Here is a 16135-nt window from a genome sequence, read left to right on the forward strand (position 1 = left end):
CGGGGGTCCGGGAGGGGCTGGGGGCACGCGCGCGCGGGGCGGGAGTCGGGGGCGCGTGCAGGAGGGGCTGGGGGTGCGCGCGGAGCGGGAGTCCGGGGCACGCGCAGGAGGCGCTGGGGGCGCGCGCAGGAAGCGCTGGGAGAACGCGCGCGGGGCACGAGTCGGGGGCGCGCGCGCGCGAGGCGGGAGTCGGGGCGCGCGCAGGAGGGGCTGGGGGCACGCGCGGGGGGCGGGAGTCGGGGGCGCGCGCGGGGGGGCGGGGCGCGGGGGCGCGCTCGGGGCGGGAGTCGGGCGCGCGGGGGGGGGCGGGGCGCGGGCGCGGCGCGGGGCGGGCCGCCGCGGGCGCGTTTCCGCCGTCCGGCCCGGGGCTCCGAGTCCGGCGGGCGGCGCGGAAGCGGCGGCGGAGGGGCAGCCATGTCGCCTTTGTCCGCGGCGCGGGCGGCCCTGCGGGTGTACGCGGTGGGCGCGGCGCTGATCGTGGCGCAGCTGCTGCGCCGCTGCGTCCGGGGCTTCGTGGAGCCAGGTCAGCGGCCGGGCAGGGGCGCGGGGAGGCGGCGAGGGGCCGGGGCCGGGCGGGGCTGCGGCGTGGGGCTGGCCGGGGACCGCGCCGCCGGGCCCGGGGCGCGCCCTCCGCCCGTGGAGAGGACCCCAGGTTTGGGGCGGAGCTGGGAAGGGGCGCGGGGAGGCGGACGCGTCGGGCGCTCCCGGAAGCAGGGCCGGGCGGCCTTGGCGGTGGGAGGAGGCGCGGCTTCCCCACCGCCCCGCCCGCTCCGCGCGCCCCGGGGGCCGGGGTAGCCAGGGGCTCCCGCGCGCCCTGGCCTGGGGGTCGCAGGTTCGTACGCGCCGCGTCCGGCGCTCCCGGAAGCAGGGCCGGGCGGCCTGGGGGGTTGGCTTGGGGGAAGGCGCGCCCTCCCCAGCGCCCCGGGGGCTGGGGTCTCTCCAGGGGACCCGTGCGCTCCCCAACCGCGGCGGCAGCCCCCCCGGGTCCCTGCGCTCTGCAGACCCGCGTCCCGGAGGGAGGCGGAGGGCGCCCGCCATCCCGGCCCCGCGCAGGCTCCAGTAGAACGGGGCCTGCCCGGGTTTGCAGGGACCGGGGAGCTGGGGCGGGGGCGGGGGCGCGCCAAGGCGCCGGCGGCGGCTTCTAGGGCTTCTAGGAGCCCTAGACAGGAGAGCTCCCGTTTAGGGGCCGCCGGTTTCTCTGGCCTGCACCACCTGCGCGGAGCCTCGGGGCCCAAACTGGGCGGTGCGGGGACCCATTCGCGTCTTCACGCATATTAGGGACCCCCCGCGCCCCGACTCCCTTTCCCACCAATCTGGGGGGCTCTCTGGCTGTGTGGCCACCTCGGTGTTCTCAGGACTTCGATCGAGGAAACCGGTGTTGTTTCTGTCTGCTCTTGACTTGCAGGATATCAAAATAACTCTAGGGTCTGTGAGCCGTAAATGACATATCAATTTTTTTAGGTGAAAACAAAGTATTCTCTGGGAAGCGTGGTGCCCTGTTACCTTGTAACGACTCTCTTTATCGTCTGGCGTAAGAGAGATTCTTAAGTCCAACTGTGTTTTCGGGGTGTTGGCATAGCACCCCCACACCCCCCTCTCCCAGGGCAGCCTGTGGGTAACGCCCCTGACCACCCCCAGGAGATTGGGCTGGAGAAACAGAGAGGCTGTTACTAGGCTTGTGCAAATGCCTTCCCGTGCCTCCAGCACCCCCAGGAAGGCCCTGCAGGGCCCAGGCCTTGCACACCTGCAGCTCTGAGCACAAGGACTTCTTTTTCTCCCCTCCCTGGGTCTTCACCCAGGGAGATACATCTTCCCAGGTTTATGTGAGCTAAGCGTTTAGTTTTCTGATCAACTGCATTTTGGTGCTTTTTTAAAAAGCACATCAAGCGTGACCGGAAAAGACTGCAGTGGAAGGCAGAGGACAGCTTTGACGTCTGGGCTGACTTGTCAACAGTGAAGGACTGTGCAGAGCAGTCCCGTGTTCGCCCCAAACTGGCCCGAAATTGCAGTGCACCCAGGGGTGGAGAAGGCAATGGCACCCCACTCCAGTACTCTTGCCTGGAAAATCCCATGGACGGAGGAGCCTGGTGGGCTGCAGTCCATGGGGTCACTAAGAGTCGGACACGACTGAGCGGCTTCACTTTCACTTTTCACTTGCATGCATTGGAGAAGGAAATGGCAACCCACTCCAGTGTTCTTGCCTGGAGAATCCCAGGGACGGGGGAGCCTGGTGGGCTGCCGTCTGTGGGGTCGCACAGAGTCGGACACGACTGAAGCGACTTAGCAGTAGCAGGGGAGGTTGTGGGCTTCCCTGGTGACTCAGACAGTGAACAATCTGCTTGCAGTGCAGGAGACCAGGGTTCTATCCCGGAGGGGAAGATCCCCTGGAGAAGGGAATGGCCACCCACTCCAGTATTCTTGCCTGGAGAATCCCACAGACTGAGGATCCTGGCGGGCCAGACGTTGAACTTTGCCCAGGTATGCAGCTAAATAAACTGTACCCCAGAGGCCCAGTTCAGATGCAGAGTAGCTGGGATTTTTTGTTTTGTTTTGTCTTTATTGAATTGGTCACAGTGTTGCTTCTGTTTTTGTTTCTGGGTTTTTTGTTCACTGAGTCATAACGGATCTTAGCAACCCCACCCAGGATTGAACCCGGTATTGAAATGGCCAAGTTGTAACCATTGGACCTCCAGGGGAGTCCTGGTTTTTTGCCTTTAGACATCAGATGTTTTCTTTTTTAATAGTATGTATGGGCTATATAAATATGTACAAAGTATAAAATAATTAATGTGGAAATGTTACAGGGAGAAAGTCACCAATTCTAACTCCATGTTGGAAGCTGTTTCTTTGACTTGCTTTTTATTATTATAAAGAAAAAAAAAGAAAGTCGCTCAGTCCTGTATCTGACTCTTTGCGACCCCACAGACTGTAGCCCACCAGGCACCTCTGCCCATGGGATTTTCTAGGCAAGAATACTGGAGTGGTTGCCATTCCCTTCTCCAGGGCATCTGCTTGACCCAGGGATCAAACCCAGGTCCCCTGCATTGCAGGGACATTCTTTACCGTCTGAGCCACCAGGGAAGCCCCTTTATTATTATAATCGTACTCAGTGGCTTGCCTGGAGGACCCTTCCTCTCTGACTGTCAAGTAAAGTGCCTTTTGGGGGCTTCCCTGGTGGCTCAGCTGATAAAGAATCCACCTGCAGAGCTGGAGAGCTGGGTTCCATCCCTGGGTTGGGAAGATCTCCTGGAGAAGGGAAAGGCTACCCACTCCAGTATTCTGGCCTGCAGAATTCCATGGACTGTATAGTCCATGGGGTCGCAAAGAGTCCTAAACGAATGAGTGACTTTCACTTAAAGTGCATTTATTTAGCTCTGGAGAGAGAGTTTGTCCCTGCCCACCTGTGAATAGATGAGTTTAACACAGCGCTTAGGAAGGCTGGACATTTCGTGGGAGATGTTTAGCAAGAGTGCAGACCCTTTCACGTGACTTCCGCACTGTCTCTCCCTCTGGATGCAGCCTTTTGACTTCAGTTCCACATGGCTTCTTCCTCTCAGATCTATATAAGAACCTGGCATCCAGACCCCAGTAAGATACTTGCTTTGAGGTGCTAGCCTGCCATCTTCTCGGTCTGCAGGCTCCCTGATTAAAGTCTCTTTCTTGCCTCAACAGTTTGTCTCTCGGATTCGTGGCCTGTGGTGTGGAGAGTGGAGCAAGCATGGTCTCAGTGACAGAAACACTTTCTTATTTACGTATTTTAAAGTGATAACAACAAACCACAGCAATGATTGCTAAAGTGCGTTTGGTTGTGAAAGGTCTTTTTTTTTTTTTAATATTGTTAATTGAATGATAATTGCTTTACAGTGTTGTGTTGGGTTTTGATGTAAAACAGTGTGAATCAGCTGTAGTTCAGTGCAGTCGCTCAGTCGTGTCCGACTGTTTGCGACCCCATGGACCGCAGCACGCCAGGCCTCCCTGTCCATCACCAACTCCTGGAGCTTGCTCAAACTCATGTCCATCGAGTCAGTGATGCCATCCAACCATCGCATCCTCTGTCATCCCCTTCTCCTCCTGCCCCCAATCCCTCCCAGCATCAGGGTCTTTTCCATGAGTCAGTTCTTCGCATCAGGTGGTCAAAGTATTGGAGTTTCAGCTTCAACATCAATCCTTCCAGTGAACACTCAGGATTGATTTCCTTTAGGATGGACTGGTTGGATCTCCCTGCTGTCCAAGGGACCCTCAAGAGTCCTCTCCAACACCATAGTTCAAAAGCATCAATTCTTTAGTCAAACCATTGCTTTGACCAGACTCACCTTTGTCAGCAAAGTGATGTCTCTGCTTTTTAATACACAGTCTGGGTTTGTCTTAGCTTTTCTTTCAAGGAGCAAGAGTCTCTTAATTTCATGGCTGCAGTCACCGTTTGTGGTGATTTTGGAGCCCAAGAAAATAAAGGTACCATGCACATTTTCCCGTAAGAATTCTGTTTCAGGGACCCCCTTGGGGGCCCCATGGTTAAGGCTCCTTGCTTCCACTGCAGGGGGCTCAGGTTCCATCTGTGGTTGGGGAACTCTGGTCTTCCATGCCTCAGACATGGCCCCCCCCAATTTTTTTTTTTTTTTTAAACTTGATGAAGAAAAAAAAAATCCATGATGAATAATAACCACAAAAAATTAAAAAAAAAAAGCTCTGTTGCAAATAGGAGTCAGGCCTTGTGATCTGGAAAATGGACTTTGGTCTGGAAAATGGACTTCTGCTGATGGACTGACTGTCCAGCTCAAGAACAGAGGTCAGCTGGCCCATTTACAAAGCCATTTTAGGGCGGATTCTAGTTTTCAAACTGTAGGATTTTTTAAAAAGTCTGTCAAGAGGAAGTAACATCTGGCTGGTTTTGTGTACATATGAATAGTTGGGAGCTGTCACTCCAGGGAGGCAAAACCATAGTTTGGTTGACCTTTGGCTCTTTTTAGTCTTAAAAAGAAATGAGGACTCCCCCTTCCCCCAAGGCTTTGGTTTGTGTGGCTTTTTCTTGTCTGCATTGATCCTATTCAGTTCCATGTTAATAAAGTAAAAACTTAAAATTTTTTTTCGATGATGTTGAGAAATTCTTGTCACAGTTGCTTAGCTGTGGTCATGGTATTGTGGTTATGTTTTTTATCTTTTATCGGGAAATACAGTTTTCTCCCAGGGAGGGGCCACGGTTTTTTTTATTTTTTTTGAAATGTAAGAGAAAGATAGAACTACTCAACAGCTATTGTAACATTGCCAGCCCTGAGAACTCCTTTATTATTCTAGCACATTATAGATTCCATCTTGCAAAGGAATGAGGAGCCGACATTCACATGCAAGAAATGAAAAAAGAACTTTAAATGGTCAACACGGAAATCTACAACGTGAATTTCAGATCACATTAAGGAGACACTTACATGTGATTCCCAGTAACCTTTCTTTGCTGATGTTGCTGAGTCATAACCAAGTCTTTGTGACCCCGTGGAGTGTAGCCCGCCAGGCTCCTCTGTCCATGGGATTCTCCAGGCAAGAATCCTGGAGTGGGCTGCCGTTTCCTCCTCCAGAGGATCTTCCTGACCCAGGGATCCATCCCACATCTCCTGCATATTAGCAGGTGGGTTCGTTACCACTGAGCCACCTGGGAAGCCCAACACTTTAATTTTTCTTCCTTTTACCCATCGAAAAGTAACAAACCGCTTACATGTTATTCCCAGTAACACTTTTTTTTTTTTTACCCAGCGAAAAATCAGAAGCCACTTACGTGTGATCCCTAGTAACATTTTTTTCCACCCAACAAAAAATAACAAGCTGCTTATATGTTATTCCCAGTAATTTTTTTTTTCCACCCAACAAAAAGACAACTATATTCTCCCCAAACAAATACCAAATCAGGGAGCATAGTGGCTGCTTTTGGTCCTTGCCGGCTCCTGGAAGTCCCAGTGGAGCAGAGTGATGCTGGCCCTCCACTTGCTGACTTCATCCTTTTTCTCGGGACACGGTCATTATGTTTGTGGATGATCTGGCTGGTGCCACTGCTGTGAGCAAAGGCAGGACGTCCCCAGGCCCCGGGTAGCATCTTGGCGATGGTTTCCCCCCGAGAGATGCTAGGGTTGCCCACTTGGCGTGGAGGCTGCTTGGACAGAACCTTCGTTCCTGACTCTGAAAGCGGCCGTGGACCATGCAAGTCTTGCTGTGCCCCGCCGTGGTTAGTGTATACGCTCCAACCCATCACACGCGACTGGACAGCTCCAGAGAAAAGAATGGAAGTGGAATACGCGCTAACGCCATATGCAGACATAAACTCTAGGGGCTTTGCTGATGGGCCAGTGGTTAAGAATCTGCCTTGCCACTCGGGGGGACACCAGTTCGATCCCTGGTCTGGGGATCACTCTGCGTAGCATGTCAGCCCACGTGCCGCAGCTGGACAGCAGCTGCCACTCACGACTGGAAAAAGCTTTCATGTGGCAGTGAAGACCCAGGGCAGCCAGAAAAAAGCACAAAACCCCCAAAACTCAAAACGGATTAAAGACCTAAACGTAAGACTCTGGAAACCATGAGACTCGTAGGAGAAAACACAGGAAGAGAGTAATTTGACTTAATTCTTAGCAGTAGCTTTTTGCTCCTGTGTCTTGCGGCAAGGGAAATAAAAGCAGAAATAACCAAATGGGACCGAATTAAACTGGGACAAAACAGAAGGCCAGCCAGTGGAAAGGGAGAAAGTGTTTACAAACAATGTGACCGATGATGGGCTTCCCAGGTGGCTCAGGGGTAAAGAATCTGTCTGCAGTGCAGGAGATCCAGGAGACCTGGGTTCGATCCCTGGGTCGGGAAGATTCCCCTGGAGGAGGAAATAGCAACCCACTCCAGTCTTCTTGCCTGGAGAATCCCCATGGACAGAGGAGCCTGGCGGGCTACAGTCCGTGGGGTTGCAGAGAGTTGGACATGACTGAAGCGACTTAGCATGCAACCCAATTAAAAATAGCCAGAGGACCTCAGTGGACATTTTGAGTTGACATTTCTTCCAAGAAGACAGACAGGTGGCCAACAGATAAACTTGAAAAGATGCTCAGCCTGGTTGACCTCAGAGAAAGGCCAGTTAAAAGTAGAGTGGAAAAACAAACAAATAAACTGCCTTCCTGTGTCCCCGTCTCCTTAGGGGGCCTCGGGAAATCCTGCCATCATTTGTCCATTGGTTGTGAAACTGCAAGGGGGAGACTCCCCACGGGCGGTGCCTCCTTAAGCTGTGGCTTTGTCACGATGCTTCCTGCAGGACCACAGACCTCAGGCTGCCTTCAGCCCAACAGCACTGATCGTTCATCGTGGTTGGCATCACGACGACCATGTAGTAGGAAACTCTGATGAGACTGAATTGCGTTGCCCATGTAGGACGGAAGAGCTCCATGCCAGAGCCCAGCTGTGGTGCCTGCTGCGAGGTTCCCCTCGCTTTAGGGGACGGCCTTTCCCATGCCCAGGCACCCCCCCACTCCTAGTCCATCTGCAGGAGCTGTGATCCTAGGGTCCTTTCTTTCTCTACACATCCTGGCCTTGTTGGATCGCCACCCCCAGGGCCCCACCTCTGAGCCCTCTGGCCCGAGCAGAGCATTTGAAATCACACAAAGGCATCCTGTCTCTTCCTGGGGACCAGGCGTCTGAGGTCCAGGGGTCCCAGGGCTGGGCTCCCTGCAGAGGCTCCAGGGGAGGGTCCTTCCCGCCTCTCCCAGCTTCTGGGGGCTCCAGGCATCCGTCCCTGGGCTGGTGGCCGCCTCCCTCCCGTCTCTGCCCCTGTCTCCACGTGGCTGCTTCTCTGCGTCCGTGTCTCCCCTCTTCTGTGTCTTATAAGGACCCTGTCCCTGGGTTTAGGGCCACCCCCATCCAAGAGGACCTCATCTCAGACCTTCACTCCATCATGTCTGCAGAGAACTTATTTCCATGTAATGTCCTCTTCTGAGGTTTTGGGAGGACATGAATTTTCAGTGGAGGGTGATTTTCAGCCCACTGTCGTTACTGAGTTTTGAATATTTGCCCCCACACTCAGAAAATGCCTGGTGGCTGCAGTGTGTGATTTAACTGTGAGTGCTGTACAGTAGGCTGAGCAAAGTCCGGGAGACGGGGAAGGACAGGGAAGCCTGGCGTGCTGTGGTCTATGCGGTCGCAGAGAGTCGGACACGAATGAGCGACCAAACGACAACAGGAGATTGAAGGCTTGCAGATTTAACAGACACGTTTTTAAATTTGTTTTAATTAAAGAATTTTTTTTAACAAATTGATGTTTGATTTACAGGGCTGTGTTAGTTTCAGGCGCACAGCAAAGTGATTCAGTTGGGCACACACATACATATTCATATTCTTTTCCATTACAGCAAGATGATAGTGTATTATATAGTTATCTGGGTGTATAATCGTATAATGAATGTAGTTTCCTGTTATATACAGTAACTAGGTCCCTGTCGGTCATCTAGTTTATATATAGTCAGAAAGTGAGAGTCGCTCAGTCGTGTCTGACTCTTTGCGACCCCAGGCCAGAATACTGGAGTGGGTAACCTTTCCCTTCTCCAGGGGAATCTTCCCAACCCAGGGGTTGAACCCAGGTCTCCCACACTGCAGGCAGATTCTTTACCAGCTGAGCCCCCAGGGAAGCCCAAGAATACTGGAGTGGGTAGCCTATCCCTTCTCCAGGGGATCTTCCAACTCGGGGATTGCACCCAGGTCTCCCACATTGCAGGTGGATTCTTTACCAGCTGAGCCACCAGGGAAGCCCGTAATGAATATAGTTTCCTATTACATATGGTACATAGGTCCTTGTTAGTTATCTATTTTATATATAGTCGTGTGTATCTGTTAATCCTAAACTCCTAATATATCTCTCATCCTTCCGCTTTGGTGGCCATACGTTTTCTATGTCTGTGAGTAACAGACACCTTCAATTCTTTTCTTGATACAGTCTTTTTTTGTTTGTATGCTCTTGGACTGCATGCAGGATCCTAGTTCCGCACGCAGGGATCCACCTGTGCCCCCTGCCATGCATAAAATAGCTGTGGAGCTGCCATCTATAAAGTAGGTGACTAACAAGTTCCCCCTGGGAGCATGGAGCCTTAACCACTGGCCGACCAGGGAGGTCCCTCCCCTGACACCTCTTAAGAAAACTCAGCTAGCCTTTCGGGTGTCCTGGCCCTCTGACTGGCAGCTCCACAGAGCTGAGCGTGTGAGCATCGCCAGCAGTGGGAGCCTGGGGGCTGAGCTCTGAGAATCCAGGGACGCTGCACCACGGCTGGTTGGCTTCTCAGTGTCCAGATGTTTGTGGCCACGAGGCGGGGGGCATTCTGAGACATTCCAGGGATGGAGAATTCCCTTCCTGCCCCAGTCTGGCATCCATTCCCAGATGCTCCTGGGGAGAAAAATAGAGCCTGTGAAGTACCAAAGTCCTCTTTCTAATTTTTTCATGAGTTATCATTGATGTCGTTGTTGTTCAGTAATGCTTGACTCTTTGCGACCTCATAGACTGCAGCACAGCAGGCTTCTCCATCCTTCACCATCTCCTGGAGCTTGCTTAAACTTATGTCCATTGAGTCGGTGATGCCATCCCACCATCTCATCCTCTGTCGTCCCCTTCTCCTCCTGCCCTCAGTCTTTCCCAGCATCAGGAACGATTTTCCAGTGAGGCAGTTCTCTAGATCTGTGAGTCTGCTTCTGTTTTGTTATCTTCACTAGTTTCGTATACGTGTGTGTGTGTATATATATATACATGTATGTATTTGGCTGCTTTGTGTCTTCGTTGGAATATGCAGCGTCTTCAGCTGTGACATGTGGGATCCGGTTCCCTGACCAAGGATGGAAGCCAGGCCCCCTGCATTGGAAGCTGGGAGTCTCAGCCACTGGGGCCACCAGCAAAGTCTCCATATGCACTGGTTTTAAATAATATTTTTTATTGGATCGCCATTTGTCGTCCACTTTCTTAACTTCACTCAGTACGATAATCTCTAGGTCCGTTCATGTCACAGCAGGGGGCATCAGTTAATTCCTTTCCGTGGCTGAGTAGTCTTCCGTGGTGTACACGTACCACCTCTTTATCCATTCCTCTGTTGACGGACACTTAGGTTGCTTCCGTGTCTTGGCTGTTTTGAATAGTGTTGGAATGAACGCTGAAGTGCACGTATCTTTTTGAATTGTCGTTTTGTCTGCATATTATGCCCAGGAATGGGACGGCAGGATCGTATGGTAGCTGATTTTGGTTTCTCAAAGAACGTCCATACTGTTCTCCATAGTGGCTGCATCAGTTCACATCCCCACCAAGTGTAGGAAGGGGTCCCTTTTCTCCACATCCTTGTCAACATTTGTTACTTGTGGTTTTTTTTTTTCATGAAAGCCATTGTGACAGGAGTGAGGTGATACCTCATTGTGGGCAAAAAGGCATCACTGAAAAACGTAAAATTTGAAAAAAAAAAACACTTGAATGCTAGTCGGCCAGCCTAGTATCTGCTTGTGCATGCTCAGTCACTCAGTCGTGTCTGACTCTTTGTGACCCCGTGGACATCAGCTTGCCAAACTCCTCTGTCCATGGGGATTGTCCAGGCCAGAATACTGGAGTGGGTTGCCATGCCCCGCTCCCCAGGGTGTCTTCCCAACCCAGGGATTGAAGCCAGGTCTCCTGCATTGCAGGCTGATTCTTTACTATCTGAGCCACCAGGGAAGCCCAAGAATACTGGAGTGGGTAACCTATTGCTTCTCCAGGGGATCTTCCCGACCCAGGGGTCTCCTGCATTGCAGGCAGGTTCTTTACTAGCTGAGCTACCAGGGAACCTCAAGAATACCGGAGTGGGTAGCCTGTCCCTTCTCTATGGGATCTTCCCGACCGAGGCATCCAATCAGGATTCTCCCACATTGCAAGCGGATTCTTTACCATCTAAGCCACAGGGAAGCCCAAGAATACTGGAGTGGGTAGCCTGTCCCTTCTCCAGGGGATCTTCCCCACCTGCATTGCAGGCAGGTTCTTTACCAGCTGAGCTACCAGGGAAGCTCAAGCATACTGCAGTGGGTAGCCTATCCCTTCTCTAGGGGATCTTCCAAACCCGGGCATGCAACCAGGGGTCTCCTGCATTGCAGGCGGATTCTTTACCAGGTGAGCCACAAGGGCCGCACAGGCCTGCTTGAGAACCCCCGCATGTGCTGCTCTTATCTGAGCCAGTTTTCTTGGTGGCCTTTGACACGCCTGCGTCCTGACCAGGAGTCTTTAGGAGTGGGGGACGTGGGTCCTCTTGGCCTGGCAAGGGGGTGTTTGGGAACCGTGGGGTCTGCTGGGGAACAGACCCACCTGCTTGCCTGCTTATTTGCGGGGCTGGTTTATTTCCCAGAACAGGATGTAATACACCAGCTCAGGTGATGAAAGAGCTGTCATGAGGATTCCAAAGAGGATGGAAACACTTAAAAAAAAAAAAAAAGCAATCAATAAATGCATGTCTCCGAGGCACCTGGATGAACAGCTGCTCGCTTTTCAGACTGAGCCCTTGCTGCTTTGCCACCAGCTGGAGCGGCGGCCTCGGGGTGGTCCCCACCTCCGTGCGCCCTCGTTTCCAGAGCCACCCCGCTCCCCCCGCCCGCCGGCTGGCCGGGCGGAGCCGGGCCGTCTTCTCACGCTCTTTGTTCTGCTGCTTCTCGGCAGGTCGTCCCGAATGAGCGGAGGCCCAGCCGGGGGCGGCGCGATGGAGTGCAAGAGCCTGGAGGGCGGGCAGAGCGACCTCAAGCTGGTGGCGCACCCGCGCGCCAAGAGCAAAGTGTGGCGCTACTTCGGCTTCGACACGAACGCCGAGGGCTGCATCCTGCAGTGGAAGAAGATCTACTGTCGCATCTGCATGGCCCAGATCGCCTACTCGGGCAACACCTCCAACCTGTCCTACCACCTGGAGAAGAACCACCCCGACGAGTTCTGCGAGTTCGTCAAGAGCAACACGGAACAGATGCGCGAAGCCTTCGCCAGCGCCTTCTCCAAGCTGAAGCCGGACCCCGCGCAGCCCGGCGGCACGCCTGAGCCGCTGGCCGCCAAGGCCGGCACGCACGGCCACGAGAGCCGCAAGCAGCAGGAGCTGACCACCGCCGTCATGGGCCTCATCTGCGAGGGCCTCTACCCGGCCTCCATTGTGGACGAGCCCACGTTCAGGGCGCTGCTGAAGGCCGCTGAGCCGCGCTACGAGCTGCCGAGCCGCAAGTTCTTCTGCGGCAAGGCCATCCCCGAGCGCTACGGCACCGTGCGCGAGGCGGTGCTCAAGGAGCTGGCGGACGCCGCCTGGTGCGGCGTCTCCACCGACCTGTGGCGCAGCCAGACCCAGAACCGCACCTACGTGACGCTGTCGGCGCACTTCCTGGGCCGCGCGGCCCCCCACGGGCTGGCGGTGGGCTCCCGCTGCCTCAAGACCTTCGAGGTGCCCGAGGAGAACGCTGCCGAGACCATCACGCGCGTCCTCTACGAAGCGTTCATCGAGTGGGGCGTCCACACCAAGGTCTTCGGCGCCACCACGGACCGTAGCAAGGACTTGGCCCAGGCCTGCTCGCTGCTCGACATCCCGGTGCACATGCCGTGCCTGGGCCATACCTTCGACGTGGCCATCCGCCAGGCCTTCCGGCTGCCCAAGCTCGGCGCGCTGCTGGGCCGCTGCGCCAAGCTGGTGGCCTACTTCCAGCAGTCATCCGTGGCCATGGTCATGCTCCACGAAAAGCAGAGACAGCAGAACGCGGCCCCCTGCATGCTGGTGAGCAACCGCGTGGCCTGGTGGGGCAGCACGCTGGCAATGCTGCAGCGGCTCAAGGAGCAGCAGTTTGCCATCGCTGGGGTCCTGCTGGAAGACACCAACAACCACCATCTCATGCTGGAGGCCGCCGAGTGGGCCACCATCGAGGGCCTGGTGGAGCTGCTGCAGCCCTTCAAGCAGGTGGCCGAGATGCTGTCGGCCTCCAAGTACCCCACCATCAGCATGGTCAAGCCGCTGCTGCACATGCTGCTGAACACGACTCTCAACCCCAAGGAGACGGACCCGAAGGAGATCAGCATGGCCAAGGAGGTGATCGCCAAGGAGCTCGCCAAGACCTACCAGGAGAGCCCCGAGATCGACCTGTTCCTCAACGTGGCCACCTTCCTGGACCCGCGCTACAAGAGGCTGCCGTTCCTCTCCACTTTCGAGCGGCAGCAGGTGGAGAACCGCGTGCTGGAGGAGGCCAAGGGCCTCCTGGAGAAGGTCAAAGAGGGCGCCTACCGCGCTTCCGAGGACAAGGCGGCCGCGCCGCCCGAGGAGCCGCCGCCGGCCAAGAAGCCGGCGCCCTCGCCCACCCCGCCCCCAGCCAGCGTCATCAACGACATGCTGGCCGAGATCTTCTGCCCCACCGGGGGCGTGGAGGATCAGGAGGAGTGGCATGCCCAGGTGGTGGAGGAGCTCAGCAACTTCAAGTCGCAGAAGCCGCTGGGGCTCAACGAGGACCCGCTCAAGTGGTGGTCGGACCGCCTGGCGCTGTTCCCCGTGCTGCCCAAGGTGCTCCAGAAGTACTGGGCCGTGGCGGCCACGCGCGTCGGCCCCGAGCGCCTCTTCGGCTCGTGCGCCACCGTGGTGAGCGCCAAGCGCAACCGCCTGGCCCCCGCGCACGTGGACGAGCAGGTCTTCCTGTACGAGAACGCGCGCGGCGGCGCCGACGCCGAGCTGGAGGACGAAGACGAGGGCGAGTGGGGCCTGGACCACGAGCAGGCCTTCGCGCCCGGCGAGGCGGCCCACGCCGGCTTCTTCGGCGTCAGGGACGGCAGCTTCGTGTAGCCGGGGCTGGGGCTGGCGGGCACCGGCAGGGCGGGGGCGGGTGCACAGCCGCGCGCTGGGGGGCGGCACCCTTCTGGATGCTCGGCTGTTGGGACTAACGGCCCCGCCACCCCAGCGCGGATGGGCGCACTGCTGCTGGGAATGCGGGAATCGAGCGGAAGACACGGATCTTTGTGGGTGTGTGTGGGTGTGTGTGTGGGTGTGTGCATGCCCCAGAGGGGAGACGCGGACTCTGGGTGGTCCAGAGAAGGGAGACGGACTTTGGGTGTCTCAGACAAGAGAGACGGACTCTGGGTGGCCCCAGAGGACTGAGATGGACACTGCATGGTCCACAGAGAAGACAGACGGACTCTGGGTGGTCCACAGAGAAGAGACACGAGGCTCTTGAGTGGTGCAAACTTGGTGAAAACAAGTGTTTCCTCTGCGGGGGGCGGCGGCTGTGGTGGGGAACCCCCTTGTATTCCAGGAACCGGGAAAGAAATGACTTGTAAAAACCGGAGGCGTCCGCCCATCGGATTACCAATCCTCAACGCCCCTGACGCTAGCATGGCCGGCGGGGGTGTTCTGACTCCCTCTGCTAATTCTGTACCTACAGTGTCCATGTCCTCACGCCAGGGAGGGTTTGGGGTGAACCAGAAACAAATGGAAATCAGGGGGCCGCTGAGGACAAAAGCCCCTTCTGTGTTCCCCAAAGCCCACCTCCCCGTGAGCACTATTTGCACGCCCCACCCCCGCCCGGGGCACCATCCGCGGCTGTTAGCCCCGTCGGTCCGTAAAGGAACACGACTACCTTGTCAATTACCAGGGAACCTGGAGACACGCTTTAGCCACCCGCCCTGTTTTCAAGGCGTGATGCAACATGTTACCCTTGAGCCCGTAGTGCCATCGCTTATAAAAAAGCCGAAGAAGAAATATTGGGTGTGGTTTGTTTTCTCCCACCCACGAGTGTTTTTTTTTTTTTTTTCCTCCCCGCCCTTGCCCGAATTCACGGTCCTTGCCAGGTTCTCTAGCTCTGGTGTTCTCCAGGTGGTGTTCGTGCGTCCCGATGCTTCAAAGACGCTTCCCAGGGGCCTCCATGGTAAAGAACCTGCCTGCCAAGGCAGGAGACCTGGGTTCGACCCCTGGGTTGGGAAGATCCGCTGCAGGAGGGAATGGCAGCCCACTCCAATATTCTTGCCTGGAGAATCCCATGGACAGAGGAGCCTGGTGGGGCTACAGTCCATGGGGTTGCAGAGAGAGATGACTGAGCAGCTCTACAACAATAGCCAATTAACAATGTTGGACAGTTTTAGGTGGACAGCAAAGAGACTCAGCCACACATAGACATGTATCCATTCTCCCCCAAACTCCCCTCCCAGCCAGGCTGCCACATGACATTGAGCAGAGTTCCCTGTGCTGTCCAGCAGGTCCTTGCTGGTTCTCCATGTTAAATACAGCAGTGTGTCCATGTCCACCCCAAACTCCCTGACTATCCCTTCCCCCACCCTTCCCCCTGGGAACCATAAGGTTATTACAGAGTATTGAGCAGAGTTCCCTGTGCTGTCCAGCAGGTCCTGGCTGGTTCTCCATGTTAAACACAGCAGTGTGTCCATGTCCGTCCTGAGTGACGACGGACCATGTGTACCACCAGGGCATCCAGGGTTTTTCCATTTCCTATCTTTCCCTGCTCCCTCCCTCGCTCTCCTTTCTTTTAAGAAAGCAAGCTACCCCAGAAACAGCCTCGGAGGTTAGCATCCGTCGTCTTTTTCCTTTTCTGTGTTTTATGGGTTGCCTCTATTCCAGGGTGGCTCAGGGATGCCACATCTACACAGACGTTTTGAGCTTAACTAGGCCATTTTTCAGTCGTGAAAACCTGCCACTTTCAGAGCTTTCTCCATTGAACACGAAAGTGGAACGTGTCCGTAAACGTCTCAGATAAGAGGTCATTGCCGGCATCCAGAACTTCTCGTAAAGACATGGCCGCTAACTGTCACTCACGTGTCTTATCTGGGTCTGCCCGGGACTCTGCTTCCAGGAAATGGAGTGTGTTTTGCGCTCAGGTCTTGTCGTCAAAATCCTGATTCTCTGCTTCGTCTAAGTGGTGTTTGTTCCATGCTCAGTAAAGTCACAATGACGTCACGATTCTCAGATGTTCCTTTTTTTTTTCCTTGTGTGCGGAAGGGTACTGTTCCCTTTATTCCGAGCAGCCCCTAGGAGGATGGCAGGACTGGGCTGAAAGGAAGCATGGATGATGGTTGTACATGTTTGTTTTGAGTGAAGGGGCTGAGGATGTGCTCCCGGCCCCTTGTCGTGGGATGTCGGGCTGATTTGCGGGTTGACAACCTGGGTGGTGGTAGCCA

General features: G+C 55.3%; 2 protein-coding genes and 1 non-coding gene across 12 annotated transcripts in view; 2 read left to right on the plus strand and 1 right to left on the minus strand.

Annotated features, from left to right (window-relative positions):
• The first annotated feature begins 390 nt into the window (after nt 1–390).
• Nucleotides 391–15917, plus strand: ZBED1 (zinc finger BED-type containing 1). Of its 2 annotated transcripts, none has more exons than XM_070783496.1 (2): nt 391–523; nt 11663–15917. In XM_070783496.1, the coding sequence occupies exon 2, from the start codon at nt 11673–11675 to the stop codon at nt 13794–13796; it is 2124 nt and encodes a 707-aa protein (XP_070639597.1). In that variant the 5' UTR covers nt 391–523; nt 11663–11672; the 3' UTR covers nt 13797–15917. The 2 variants fall into 2 exon arrangements, with proteins under 2 accessions (XP_070639597.1, XP_070639598.1); XM_070783497.1 differs by lacking the exon at nt 391–523 and adding an exon at nt 768–832.
• Nucleotides 391–16135, plus strand: part of DHRSX (dehydrogenase/reductase X-linked) — a 263013-nt gene continuing 247268 nt past the window's right edge. For all 9 annotated transcript variants that reach the window (XR_011565104.1, XR_011565102.1, XR_011565103.1 and 6 more), the window contains exon 1: nt 391–523. Coding sequence is in view for 4 of the 9 variants with exons in the window: in XM_070783501.1 (XP_070639602.1) it covers nt 415–523 (109 nt within the window). In the remaining 5 variants the exon portion in view is untranslated. The remainder of the gene's footprint in view (nt 524–16135) is intronic.
• On the minus strand, nt 5217–5345 carry LOC139181823 (small nucleolar RNA U109). Its single transcript, XR_011565561.1, has one exon. It is a non-coding gene; the product is annotated as a small nucleolar RNA U109 (small nucleolar RNA).

The sequence above is a fragment of the Bos indicus genome, chromosome X (assembly GCF_029378745.1).
Source record: "Bos indicus isolate NIAB-ARS_2022 breed Sahiwal x Tharparkar chromosome X, NIAB-ARS_B.indTharparkar_mat_pri_1.0, whole genome shotgun sequence".
NCBI classification, from domain to species: domain Eukaryota; kingdom Metazoa; phylum Chordata; class Mammalia; order Artiodactyla; family Bovidae; genus Bos; species Bos indicus.

What these genes read in the sequence shown, in the direction of transcription:
- ZBED1 (XM_070783496.1), top strand. Translation starts at nt 11,673, where the DNA reads ATGAGCGGAGGCCCAGCCGGGGGCGGCGCGATGGAGTGCAAGAGCCTG.